We start from the raw sequence: 13,024 nt of genomic DNA, 5'->3' as shown, positions 1-13,024 counted from the left end.
AAAGGTCAAGTCGGCTCACCGGCGCATGGGAGGGAGGAGCCCACCGGAAGCACCGGTCAGCCCAGGACCGACCGACCGACCCACGGCCTGCTGCAACCTCTCTTCTCCTTTTTGCCTGCACATCAGGCGCAGCCAGAAGCAAAAGAGACAAGAGAAAGAGAGACAGGCACGAGACAGGTCGACGGTCGCCGAGGTGCTCGAAAGAGCAGCACGCACGCTATCAAGGTACGTACGTACGTGTAGCCCCATATCTCGACCGTTGACCTTGGCGCCGTATGGCTCCAACACCAGCTGGCCGGAAGGTGAGCAAGCAAGCAAGCAGCTCGGCGCCACGTCTGCGGGCCCAGCGGCCCTGCCTCCCACTCAGCCGAGGACGCGGGGCAACAGCGCCTTTCAACTGGCCACGTCGCACCTCCTCGCCACCTCCAGTCGAAAAAAAGAGAAGCCGGCCGGGCCCACGTCAGGACGGCCAACCGACCCGACCGACGGCCGTGGTCGCGTCTCGATGTCTTTTGTCTGGATCTCTTATCCTCTCTGTGTCAAACGTCGCTCGCAAGGTGTATGTACGTACGACCATGATTGTCATCCTGGCGCTCGTCGAGACACGTACGGTCGTGGCGGCGGCAGCAGCCAGACTGAGCGGTCTATTTGGCCATCGAGCGCAGGACCAAAGTCGGAGCATCTCCTTCCATCCTGCATTGGTCGGCCAGCAAGGGCTTCCCTCGCTGCTGCTGCTGCTGCTGCTGTCACGCACATCCCCTCTTTGCATCTCCGCACCCATGCCTGCCTCGCCTTGCCTTGCCTGCCTGCTCGCCCTTCTCTGCGCGTGTCCGGCAAGAAGCAAGGCGGAGGTTGCAGGCGCACATCATCTAGGACGCTGAGCGGGCGGGGGCAGGGCAGTCTAGCCTGGCAGCGGCTCAAAGTGAGCCGGTCGGGTCGGTCCATTTCAGATCACCATTGCCCCACGTTGGATCGCTCGTCCCTCTCCCGAGCGTCGGACGTCCTCATTGGGCACTCCTGGCCGTGCAGCAACAGCTCGAGGCGACCGAGCTTTACGCTCCTTGGAGTGACTACGTATCGCCATGTCGAGGCGGTAGGGGGCGTCTGCGCCGGAGATGTCCGTCGCGCCACGCCGAAGCTCGCGGCCACATCCCGGCGAGCTGGCGACCCTCACGCCGGCTCAAGTGGGGGGGGGGGCGGCACGGCGAAGGGCTCGGAGCTGTTTTCGTCTGCATTTTTCACGCGGCTTTTGCGCCAACCGGTCTGGCAAGCCAGCAGGCCAGGGTCTGGGTCAGGCCGAGCCTCATTCGGGAATCTCATGCTTTGGGCGTGGCCACCTGGCATATTGGCCCTCCCCACACACATACACGCATCGCCTCGACCTACCGATGGACTGGGACGAGCACAGCTGCGGCAGCTCCGTACGCAAAGGGTCAAGGCAGAGCGTAGCTCATTCGTTCCGGATCCGCACCAACGACAAAAGGCCAAGGTGGCCTTCGCCCATATCAGCCACTCGTGAACCCGTCATTCGCTCTTCGCCGACTGGCTCGTGTCGAGCTCGTGGAAGCGCGCGTGGGCCAACAGCATCCAGCTCGGGACGAGGGCCTCGCACTCACGGCAGACGGTGTCCTCGTCGGAGGATGCCTCAATCGAGGCATGCGCATTGTCGCGGCCCTCGCCGCGCTCGCAATCCAGATCGAGGTCCTCCGAGGCGCTGTCTTCTGCACCGCCGCCGACGACGAGGTGCGGCGGCAAGCCCGTGGCAGGCCACGTATCGTGGTCATGCTGCATCCAGACTGGCATCTCGAGTCGACAGCGAGGACACAGCAGCCCCTCGTCGTCCGGCGGTGCGGACGGAGAGCGGATGCTGCGCTCGACACTTGGCGCAGCACCTGCAACGCGAGTTGACGACGACGACGGCAACGCCAGAGGCGGCGGCTCTGGTTCAGGCGGGCCCGCTTCTTCCCGTTCGGTGCCCAGTTCTGCGAGCTTGGGGTCCAACGACAGACCATACTCTCTCATCACCTCGACGCGAAGATCCTCGGGCAACGCAGCGACAAAGTCGAGGTCAATAGGGCCGCCGCCCGGCGCACCAGTCGACGGCGCGTTGGTGGACCCTGCGACATCGGCCTTGATCGCCGGCTCCCTTCGTCGGCCGGCGACGGGGGCGGCAGGTGCAGCTTTGGCCGCTGCGAAGAAGCTCTCGAGCGCCTTTGTCGGCTTCTGTTCCACCAGATCGAGCGCGGCGATGTTGATCAGGTTCATCGACTCGCCCACCACATCGTCGCCGCCAATGAGCGCCCGCAGCAGCGCCCGGCACGCCTTGTAAAGCACCTTGGCGCGATCCCGCCGCGAAATGGAGAGGTCAAAGATCTGGACGGGCATGGACGCTTGCTTGGTGATCCGGCTGTTCCAGCCCTGACGCACGGACAGACGCACCCGAAGCGGGTAGCGCAGCCATGTCTTGGTGTCCTCGCCTTTGGTTCCAGACACGGGCGCTATCGCATCGGCAACCTCTCGATAGCCTCGTACGGCCACCTGTGCCGTCCGCGACGGCGGAGGCTGCATGTCTGGCGCCGAGGTAGCTGATCCCGGCACGTCTTCCGTGCGCAAAGCCTCCTGCAGCTCCTGGCTGCTGGACACTGCTTCGTGTCTGATGCCGTCCAAGCTAGCATCGCGGTTCTCCTTGATCAGCTCTGCCTCGAGCCGCCGCAGCAGGCTCTCGGACAGGACGAGAATCTGATCATGGATCTCCTGGCCCCGTATGCCCGGATATGTGTCCTCGATCGAGATCTGTATTGGAAACTCAGGCGCCGGCACGACGGGCTCTCGGTCGATACCGCAGGCCAGGTGCCAAAGCCTCTCGCCGACTCTGGCGCCAAAGATGCCGGTCATCAGCGACATCGATGCAGCCTTTCGCGTGGCGCCGACCGTCAGCCGGCTGCGGGCGTCGCGCTGCTCTGCAGGCACTGCCTCGAGGAGGGCGGTGCGGATCTTGTCGACGGCCACCCGACCGAAGCCGTTGATCTGACCGAGGTCCAAGGGGTCGAGGAGCTCCTGCACCTGGTCCAGCCGAGAGCGGATCGGGTCCCTCCCGATCGAACGTGGGGCGAAGGTCGTCTGCTGGTTCGGCTTGTTCTTGGCGCCGACCAGCTTGGCCAGCATCTTGGAGTGTGCAACACCAGCCGAGCAGGTGAGGCCGATCTTGTCCGAGACCTGCTGGCGGAGGTACGAGGCTAGGTGGGCTGCCACGAAGAGACGCTGCTGGTAGCGATCCGGTGCTGAGCTGCGCAGCTTGTCGGCGGCCTGACTCGGCAGGACGTGGCCTTGAGGCAAGGTGGGCCAGGGAGCGTAGTCGAAGCCGCTCGAGGACGAGGCTGAAGCGCTGCCGCGACCCTGTCCATCCTGTCGCTTGCGAATGTCAAATCGGCACAGATTGCGGCCATCGTGCTGGCCGGCTGGCGGCAACGAGGCAAGGTGAGCGTCTACCATCTCAGTGACCTGGCAGCAGAGCAAGCGTCCATGTGCGAGGTGCAAAGCGCGTGTTTGGTCAGCCTGAGCGACCATCGACAGAAGGCACAAGCGTCCGGCGCCGACTCACGTCGCAGAAGAGCTCGTCCATGCCCAGCTTCTCGACCCTGCCGTCCCACACGATGCCGCGGACGAGCCGCCAGACCTGGTTGGAGACGAGGCGGAAGTAGGAGAGATCTTCGCCGTTGACGAGGATCATCTCGGGGCACTGCTTGATGGCGTCCGAGATGCTGGCGAGCTTGCGGACCCCCATGGCTCGCGCCTCGTAGCTGATGGTGGCGAGGAGGCCCTTCTGCTGGATGCCAATGGGGAGGCCGATGAGCGACGGATCGCGTTTGCGCGCCGCCGCGACGTAGAACGCATCGAGATCGAGCGCGACGATCAGCCGGCCCTGGTCGTCCAGCTCGGACCGCAGCTGCGGATCTGCAGAGGTGTCGATGCCATCGCCCTGCCGGTACGCGGTGCGGATCCGCTTGGGCGCTGGAGATCGGCCCGTATCGTGGTCGCCCATCCTCGATCCGAGGCGCCGCTCTTGTTTCAAGGCGCAGCGAACACCACCATACCGCGTCCGCGGCGAAAGGACGCAAGAGACCTCTCGATGGATAGAATGGGTGAGCTGGAAGATGGAGGGCGGGAGGCAGCGACGCGACATGCCTGGCCCAGCCCGAGCGTCGTGGCCTCCGGACTGGCTCAGGTGGAGGCGACTAGGTTCAATACAGCAGCAGTTATATTTACAATGACTGGCGCGTCGAACACCAAGGGGCAAGATGGCCGAGTGGTCTAAGGCGTAGCATTAAGGAAGATACCTCGCAGCAGCGAGGGGCAATCTGCTATCTTCGGGCGTGGGTTCGAATCCCACTCTTGTCATACCCTTTTGCCTTCAACGGAAGGCGTCGCGTTTTCTTTCGTCCTTTTTGCTCTTCGAATCGACACCCTCAGTGCTGCTGCTGCTGCTGCTTCTACTGCTGTATAGACGCTTGGGAACACGGGCTGCTCTCGGCTGGGCAGTTCTGGGGCGGGCGAAAGGTCCCCCCTGAGCAGGGTGATGGGCCGCATGGCGTGGTACTATTGCTTCAACTCTGTAGGGCCCGACTGGATCACGGAGCGGCGGATCCATCGGCGGCACCGACACCGGTGCCGCTAGCGCCGAGGGGGGCGACGGCGAGGTCTCTTAGTACAAAGACGTCCATCTCGACCCTGTTTTCGGCGACGGTGATGGCCTGGAGGATCATTTCGAGCCTGTGCCAGTTTTCGCGCTCCCACTCGCTGAGCAGGCCGACGGTGTCGCTCTTGACGTCGGTCCGCTCGACCTTGCGCAGCAGCGGAGCCTGCCTCCGCATCTCCTCGTTGCGCCGCTGCCCCAGCCTCGCCAGCGTCTGGTACAGCCGGTCAATCAGCCACGCCTTGCACTTTTCCTCGTCGACGAACCACAGGAAAAACGTCTTGGCCGGATCCCGGTCCTTGGTCTTTGGAATCTCCTGCAGCCCCAGCAGCGACGACGCAAACAGCCGCGAGCAGATGTCGCGCGTCTCGTTGATGCTGATGAGCGCAAGGCGCGAGATCTGGTGGCAAGAGGTACAGGCGCGGTAGGAGAGCATGAAAGAGAGGGTTGCCGTCAGCGATCGCGCGCGCTACACATGCATGCAGCAGGTGGATGGGAATGGGCGGTCGGGGTCGGTGGCCGCTCTGGCGCGCAACTCACGTGCTTCTCCTCGAGCTTGCCCTTGTCGCGCAGGATGCCCATGATGCGGACGGCCGCGGTGCCAAACTTTTCCTCGACAACGTTCTTCAGCAGGTCGTGGCGCATGCGCTCGGCCGTGTTGCGATAGTCGACGCGGTAGCTCGACGCCACCTTTCTGCCCGAGGCGGCCTTGGTGGTGCCCTCGCCGTGCGGTGAGACGAACCGCTGCGTCTTGGCCCTGGTGGAGATGTCGTCGAGGTGGGCGAAAATGGCGCAGTACTCGGCCAGGAACTCCTGCCGCGTCGGCGTCGCCTTGTCCTTGCCAAACGAGCGCCGGTCAAAGCCCTTTTGGATCTGCAGCGTCGAGGGCAGCTTGGGCGCCAGCAGCGTCAGCGAGACGCCCGCCGAATACGCATCGCGCACACTCTGGCGGCTCGACGCCGACTCGCTCGCCTCGATCAGGTGGCGGAACACCTCGGCGGCGGTGCTGTTGTAGCGCGACCGGATCGCCTCGACCATGATCTCGTTGCGGACGTGGATGTCGAAGCGATCCGAGTTGATGCGCAGCCAGACGTCGAGATCGAGGTCAAAGTCGTCGGCCGGATCGGCCTTGCCCGAGTGGATCGAGGCCGGAAAGCCGTTGAGCTCCTTGTCCTTGCCCTTCTTGTCCTTGGCGCTCGTCTTTGCCCGCTTGGACGACTTCCCCAGGGTCGCAGCCGCGTTGGCCATGGCCAGGGCCGATTGCGACTTTCGGACCAGGCCGCGCCGCGTCTCGCCGCCCGCCGCCACCTGGTGTGCCGGCCTGGACGAGGCGTCATCGGCCTCCCACTCCTTTTCCCTCTCTTCGGCAATCATGTTGAGCACGCGGGTGCGAATCTCCTTGAGCTCCTTTGGCGTGGGGATGCCCTTGATCTTGCGTCGTTCTCTCGTCTCGTAGGCAATCTCCTTGTCGCGCGGCGAGACGTGCTGCGCCAGCGTCGAGGGGCGGAGGTAGGTGTGGTAGAGGAGGTGGACCAGCTGACGCTTGACGGCCTCGACCCGCAGCTCCTGCTCGCGCACATCGGCCTTGCGCTTGGAACCGGCCTTGGCGTCGGCACCATTGGCGTGGCCGTTGGAGGCCGACACACCCTCTGCGCCGATCCCGGCGGCTGCGGGGTCATCAGGCTGTGGCGGTGGTGGGGCCGTCATCTGCTCGAGGAGATCGCGCGCCTGCATCTTGCCGTGCTTGAGGACGAGCATGACGATGCGTGCGGCGTCCGGCCCGATAAAGTCCTCGGCGATGCTGATGTACTTTCCGAATCGGAGCCGCGCAAGGACCTCGTTTGGGTTGATCTCAAAGTACTCTTGCGCCTCGTCGCCGAGCTCCGGGTCGGTGGAGCTGTGCCAGGCGCAGCCGTGCTGGATCATGGTCATGATGGCCTGCTGGATGAGTCGCTTAGGCACGGGCAACGGAGCATTGGGGGCGCCGCCCGGTGCAGTTGCGGCTGCGGCCGATGAGGTGCCGGCGGCCGAGAGTGGGTCCGTGTGTCCGCGGTTGGTGCGAGAGGTGGGCTGCTTGAGAAAGCGAGAGAGGTCGCGGACGGTCATGCGACCGCGGCGGAGCAGGAGGGCGCCGACGCGGGCGGTGATGGGGCCAAAGTGCTGGAGCAGGATGTGCTCGCACAGCTTGATCTTTTGGGGTGAGTGGGCCGTGCTGGACATGGTGGGCGGGCGGAGTCGCACAGCGAGGAGGAGGTGAGCTGAGTCGCGAGGTCGTCAAGGGTAGGGCCGCAGGGAAGGGTATGGGCGCGAATGGGCCGAATGCCTCGGGCGATGGCGTTCGTCGCAGAACCAGCTTCCCGGAGCAGAGCTTGGTTTGCAAAGGAGGGAAGACAGGGGAAAAGAGGCTCGAGCGTCGATGGGCCACGCACGGCCAGGAACGAGGCTCTGGACCGAATCGCGACGGCGTGCGTCGTGGATGGCGAGCTTCCGTGTCGAGGTGACAGGCCGCTGTCGAAGGTCGAGGAGGCGGCGATCTGATGCTAGAGGGGGATCATGGCGAGGAACAGGGTCAGGGTCAGGTTCAGGGTCGGGGCAGGGATCGGCGGGTGGTGGAAGGAGCCAGAGAGCGGCCGAGGAGCCAGCTGGCCAAAGTTGGCGCTCCTCGTCAGGCTGCGGTTTTTCAGGGCCTGGCTTGGCTGGCCTGGCCTGGCCTGGCTGCATTTTTTGGCCTGGTTGCGGCCTTCCCTCTTCCCTTTCCCGATCCCTCGTCAGCCTGTCTATCTGGCTGCTGTGCTGGTGGCCCACGTCGAGGGCGGCCAGCCCAGCCTGCTCCACTTTTTTTGGGTTTTCTTCTTGGGGGCCGACTGGCTGGCTCGGGCTGATGACCCTCGGTGGCCTCTTTGGGCAGGCAAACCAACCACCAACCTCTTCTGGCTCCTCGCTCCGGACTCTCGGCTCCCCTCGCTCCCATCCTCCAACTCACACCGACTGCTCGCTCCCTCACCGTAAACTCCCTAGCATGGACGCGCAAGATACCAACCAGACTGCTACACCCACCGACGCCGCTCAGCCCTCTTCGACCCCATCTGCTGAGCAGACCACCGACTCGGCCCCACCTCCCGCCCCAGCTCCCGCTGCCGCTGCCGCCCCTGCCACGGCTCCCACATCGAACGCCATGGCAGCCACCTCGCTGGGCTCTGCAGCTCGCGCGGCCTCATCCGCCACGGCAGCGATAGCAAAGCGGCCCCTCTCGGGACTCTTTGGCGTCAACAAGCCCAGCGGCCCCACGTCCATGTCGCTCCTCGACCAGCTCAAACCCCTCTTTGCCTCGTCGCCCCTCTTTGCCGATGCCGACGGCAAACCCGTCAGGGACCACAACAAGAAGCGAGGAAAGTGGGGCAAGGGCAGGCGGGGAGGAGGCTTCGGAGGCGCAGCAGCAGGAGCGCCAAAGATCGGTCAGGGCGGCACCCTCGACCCGCTCGCCGACGGCGTCCTCGTCATTGGCGTCGGCGCAGGCACAAAGCACCTCCAAAAGTACCTCGACTGCACAAAAGAGTACCGCACCACGGCGCTCCTCGGCTCGGCCACCACCTCGTACGACTGCTGCGACCCCATCCTCTCCCGCGCACCCTTCCACCACGTCAACCCGCACCTCCTCGGCAGCCTCTTGCCCAACTTCACCGGCTCGCTCCTCCAGTTCCCCCCGCTCTACTCGGCGGTCCGCATCGACGGCAAGCGGCTCTTCGAGTACGCCAGGGAAGGCCTTGAGCTGCCCAGACCCATCGAGGCGCGCAAGGTGCGCGTCGACGAGCTCCGCCTCGTCGACTGGCTGCCCGCCGGGCGGCACGCGTTCAAGGAGCCCGAGCGCGAGGTGCCCGACGACGAAAAAGCCCTCGTGGGAAGGGTGAGGCAGATTGCCGGCGTCGGCGAGGGAATGGGCGACACGCGCAAGGTCGACGAGGACGGCGAGGCCGGTGCAGCAGCGGCCGCAGAGGCAGACGAGACGACACCGGCCAACGCAGCGGTGTCGACAGAGTCTGGGTCTGGCCTTGCCGCTGCCGCTCCTGATCTACCGGAACAGACCGAGGCTGACGGCGGCGAACCAGCACCATCGGCTCCGCCAGCCTTTACCCTGGAAATGACGGTCTCCTCGGGAACGTACGTGCGGTCCATCGTGCACGACCTGGCCATGGCCGCCGGCTCGGCAGCGCACGTCCAGGTGCTGACGCGCACGCGGCAGGGCGAGTGGAGCATCGACACGCCTGCCGTCTCGCAGAGCGCCGTCGCCACGACGCAGCCGCAGCCGGCCGATGCAGGCGAGGCGGCATCGTCCAATCCTCCGGTCATCAAGGGAAACTGTCTGCCGTGGGAGGTGTTTGCCGACGCCATCGACGAGCTAAACAAGGAACAGCGCGAGCCGGGGTACCAGACGCCGAGAGACGACCAGGGTCTGCGCGAGTGGGAGCGCGAGTTGCTCCGCGTCATTGTGCCGGTCTGATGGGATACGCGGGGGCCGCGGCGTGGAAGCGCTTCCGATCGGGGACGTGTACGTGTAGACAAGAACAAGCTGGGGGGTATGATGAAGCAGAGACTGGAAGAAGCCAGGGGGATCCGCGGTGGTCGTGGAGCGTCTACTCGCCCCCCGATCGGTGGAGCGGCGGTGGCGAACGGGTTCTAGCATCGCTTCTCGATCCAGCTGGTACGTGGAGGACGGGGAGCGCGCAAGGGATGCTCTGGTCAGCCTGGACGAGTCCCGCTGCCCGATCTGCACACGCACACACAAGCGACAGACTGCGTCGCCACTCACTCGACGATGTACTGGGCCGCGTCGATCTTGTCCTGACCCGGCTCCATGAGGATGTCGTGGTAGAAGCCGTCGAGCTGCTTAAACTCCTTGTCGTCCGTGCTGGCGATGTTGTCGACGAGCTGCTTTGTGCCGAGGTGGTCGGTGACGAGGTCGCCGGTGCCGTGGAGGGCGAGGAGGGGCTTGTCCTTGGGCCAGTGCTCGTAGTCGCGGGTGATGATGGCCGGTCCGCCGAATAGGGGGCCGGCGATGGTCTTGATGTAGACCTTTTTCTGGCAGAAGCGGTCGTTTTCAAAGTTGGCGGCGACGACGGGGTCGCGGCAGATGTTGGCGCCCTTGAGGTCGACGTACCACGGCATGCCGGGGATCTTGGACATGATGTTGTTGCCCACCCAGGCGAGCAGCGGGTGCGGCGGCTCAGTCAGACGCAACCACGGCGCGACGGCAATGGTGCCCCTGACCAGGTCGCGCGCCTCGGCCGACGGGCTGCTGGTCCTGTTGGCCATTTTCCACGCGTCGGAGCGCGTCTGGAAGGCGAGGACGATGCCACCGCCCATCGACTGGCCCATGTTGAAGATGGGCACGGCGTCCTTGCCCCACCGCTCGTCGAGCCGCTGCCGCGTTTGGCGCACCACGTTTTCCAGGTCCTCGAACTGGAGCGGCCAGGTGGCGTAGCCGTACGCCTTGGCCGGGTTGGCCGTGGCCGCCGCCGTCTCGCCCCACCCGCGCTGGTCAAAGGCGACGATCTCGTGGCCCTTCGAGGGCCACACTTTGAAGATCTCGCGGTACCGTTCCGAGTACTCGACGAAGCCGTGGCAGAAGACGGTGCACGACTTGGGCTGCACCTCGTCTTGCCCCGCAGCCTCGTCGTCGCCGCTCGACGAAGATGCCGCCGTCGGGTACCATCGCTTGGCCCAGAAGCGCATCTTGTCGGCGTGCGTCGAGTCGATCCAGTACTGCTCGGTCGAACCCGCATTGGGGATTTCGATCCTCGGCGGGTCCGGAGAGGTGGTGGGCTTGGCCATCGTGGCGTCGGGTTCTGTCGGTGGTGGTATCTGTTGCGTGGTCGGCGGGCGACGAAGAAAGTGGTGGTGGTGGTAACAGCGATGATGGATGAGAAGGACCGGAGCGATCCAGCTTGCGTCCCCGGAGGCCCGAGCGAGCGTGACAGGCGTCAGGGGCCGGCCCGCAGCGTGGCGGAAGAACGATTCCGACCCCAAGAAAAAAAGTATCGAAAAAGATTTGCCTCCTAGCCGATTTGAACGACTGACCTCGTCATGGCGATCCGGGAGGGACCGGAGGCGTACAAGCGTACTAGTGACGCGCTCTACCACTGAGCTAAGGAGGCAGCTGTGCCACGAGGGAGAAATAATGCATATATATACACCTCGCTTTTGGGCAGAAGACTGCGACCTCAGCCTGGGCTCAGGAAGCGGGCCAGCGGGACGGAGGCTGGTGGCGAGGCTTGCCACTTGACAGCACTCGCAGTCGTTTGGTGAGGGATCTGGACGACTGGTCGTGGAGGAAGGCTCCGGGGGCTGCCTTTGTCCTGTCTGACGCAGCGACGGCGGGGGGGATCTGCAACGGCCGTGCGGTGCCTGGATGCCATGGAGGGAGAGGCAGGCAGGGCAGGGCGATGTGCAGCGGCGCCGACGGTCCGCCTGCCTGGCCGTCTGACCCACGTCGGCTTGGATTGCTCCACCTGCCCGCGTTTCTGGCTGCGCCTAGCCCTGCCTGCCTGCCTGCCTGGGCCATTGAGCCGCCGTCGATGCAAGATTTGACAAGCGGACCCTGGCCTCTGTTTCCTTCCGGCGGACAGAGAGGCCTAGGCGGGCAGGCCGAGGGACGATCCTGGTCCCTGGTCCCTGGTCCCTGGTCCCTGGTCCCTGACTCTGACCCGAACTGACCTGCTGCCTGCTGCCTGCTTCCTGCGGCTTCTTGATCGTCGGTACGATGAGCCTGTCTCGCACCCCTTCCTTCGTAGAGCCTTAATCCTCGACACTTGCTTCTTCACCCTTCCTCTCCCTCCTCACTTCGTTACCGCCTCTCCTCCATCTGTCACCCTCCCCCTCTCTTGCTCCATCTCGGACCTCGCCGCCACCATGCCGGAACCCATCACAACCACCACCACCACGACGACGACGACGACCATGACGCCGCCGCCGTCGGCCATCCCCTCCGACGAGCGCGCGTGCTGGGCGACGCTCATGACGTCCGAGCACCTCCTGCCGGGCCTCGTCGTCTTTGCCGACTCGCTGCTGCGCACTCACGCCTCGCGCTACCCGCTCGTCGTCATGACCACGTCCAAGCTCTCCCACCGCGCCCTCGCCGTCCTCGCCGCCATCCGCAACGTCGTCGTACGCCCCGTCGAGCCCATCTACCCGCAGCTCGCCGGCACCCACCTCGCCACCCCCCGCTTCGGCGAGGTGTGGACAAAGCTGCGCGTATGGGACCTCGACGAGTACGACCGCGTCGTCCTCGTCGACAGCGACATGCTCGTCACCCGCAACATGGACGAGCTCATGCTCGACGATACCGTCTTTGCACCGCACGGCGCTCCAGACAAGGCTGACCAGTGGATCGCAAGCTCGTTTGCCTGCACCTGCAACCCCAACCGCATCAAGACGTATCCCGACGACTGGTGAGGAGGCCCCGTTGCCCCCGTCCCTTTTGCCTCTTTCGCTCGCTTTCGCGCCGACTCGACTCGACTGACCATCACCGCTGCCTCCCCGCGCTTCCGAGACCCCCTGCAGGATCCCGGCCAACTGCGGCTACACTCCTCAGTCGCACCCGTCGGCCCTCACCTCGCCCCTCCAGCCCACCGCGTCATCGCCGCCCACGCACCGCCTCATCAACTCGGGTCTCGTCGTGCTCCGTCCAGACTCGACGACGCTGCGCCGCATGATCGAGCGCATCAACACCGACCCGCGCGTCGTCGCCTACCGCTTCCCCGACCAGGACTTCCTCGCAGATTGGTTCGAGGACCGCGTAAAGATCCTCCCCTGGACCTACAACGCCCTCAAAAAGCTAAAGACGGTACACCCCAACATCTGGCGCGATCAAGAGGTCAGGAACGTCCACTACATCCTCGAGTGAGTGCCCGGCCTTTCCCACCTTGCTCCCTTCCCCTTCCTCTCCTCCTTCTTTCTCGTCCGGAGGACAGCCGGGGACGGTGACTAACCAGCGTCATCTCTTCGCCTCCGATCCCGCCTCGCCGCGCACGCACCACAGCAAACCTTGGAAACTCGGACGTCCCGGCACACCGGCCAACCCAAAAGACATCGACGCCGAGATCCACTCGTGGTGGTGGGACGCCTTTGACCGGCTGCGCCAGCCGGCGCGCTACAACTCCAAGGACGGCTCGTTTGCCATCTCGTCCGACGACTGGCGCGAATGCGTCGAAAGCTACGTGACCCTGTCCTTGTCCTAGAACCCCCGCGTCGTCTTTGTCTTTCTAGGGTCCCCGGCTCTCTCTCTCTCTTCTCNCTCTCTCGTCGTCTCTCTCTCTCTCTCGTCTCTCTCGTCTC

At 64.9% G+C, this 13,024-nt stretch overlaps 5 protein-coding genes across 5 annotated transcripts; 2 read left to right on the top strand and 3 right to left on the bottom strand.

The window, feature by feature from the left end:
* Positions 1-1,524: 1,524 nt before the first annotated feature.
* PFL1_04123 (uncharacterized protein) lies at positions 1,525-4,042 on the bottom strand (the record flags this gene model as incomplete). The annotated part of the gene is made up of 2 exons (XM_007881647.1): positions 1,525-3,501; positions 3,602-4,042. 2 exons carry the CDS (start codon positions 4,040-4,042, stop codon positions 1,525-1,527), a joined length of 2,418 nt encoding a protein of 805 aa, XP_007879838.1.
* Positions 4,043-4,628: 586 nt separating this feature from the next.
* On the bottom strand, positions 4,629-6,913 carry PFL1_04122 (uncharacterized protein; the record flags this gene model as incomplete). Its single annotated transcript, XM_007881646.1, has 2 exons — positions 4,629-5,093; positions 5,234-6,913. 2 exons carry the CDS (start codon positions 6,911-6,913, stop codon positions 4,629-4,631), a joined length of 2,145 nt encoding a protein of 714 aa, XP_007879837.1.
* A 799-nt stretch (positions 6,914-7,712) lies between these two features.
* PFL1_04121 (uncharacterized protein) lies at positions 7,713-9,191 on the top strand (the record flags this gene model as incomplete). The annotated part of the gene is made up of 1 exon (XM_007881645.1): positions 7,713-9,191. The coding sequence occupies one exon, from the start codon at positions 7,713-7,715 to the stop codon at positions 9,189-9,191; it is 1,479 nt and encodes a 492-aa protein (XP_007879836.1).
* Positions 9,192-9,367: 176 nt separating this feature from the next.
* PFL1_04120 (uncharacterized protein) lies at positions 9,368-10,522 on the bottom strand (the record flags this gene model as incomplete). Its single annotated transcript, XM_007881644.1, has 2 exons — positions 9,368-9,389; positions 9,501-10,522. The coding sequence occupies 2 exons, from the start codon at positions 10,520-10,522 to the stop codon at positions 9,368-9,370; spliced, it is 1,044 nt and encodes a 347-aa protein (XP_007879835.1).
* Positions 10,523-11,647: 1,125 nt separating this feature from the next.
* Positions 11,648-12,927, top strand: PFL1_04119 (uncharacterized protein; the record flags this gene model as incomplete). Its single annotated transcript, XM_007881643.1, has 3 exons — positions 11,648-12,138; positions 12,251-12,589; positions 12,729-12,927. 3 exons carry the CDS (start codon positions 11,648-11,650, stop codon positions 12,925-12,927), a joined length of 1,029 nt encoding a protein of 342 aa, XP_007879834.1.
* Positions 12,928-13,024: the final 97 nt, after the last annotated feature.

Source organism: Pseudozyma flocculosa (assembly GCF_000417875.1).
Source record: "Pseudozyma flocculosa PF-1 unplaced genomic scaffold scaffold00013, whole genome shotgun sequence".
NCBI classification, from domain to species: domain Eukaryota; kingdom Fungi; phylum Basidiomycota; class Ustilaginomycetes; order Ustilaginales; family Ustilaginaceae; genus Pseudozyma; species Pseudozyma flocculosa.
The sequence above is the reverse complement of the archived record's forward strand: the minus strand, read 5'-3'. Positions and strand labels throughout refer to the sequence as shown.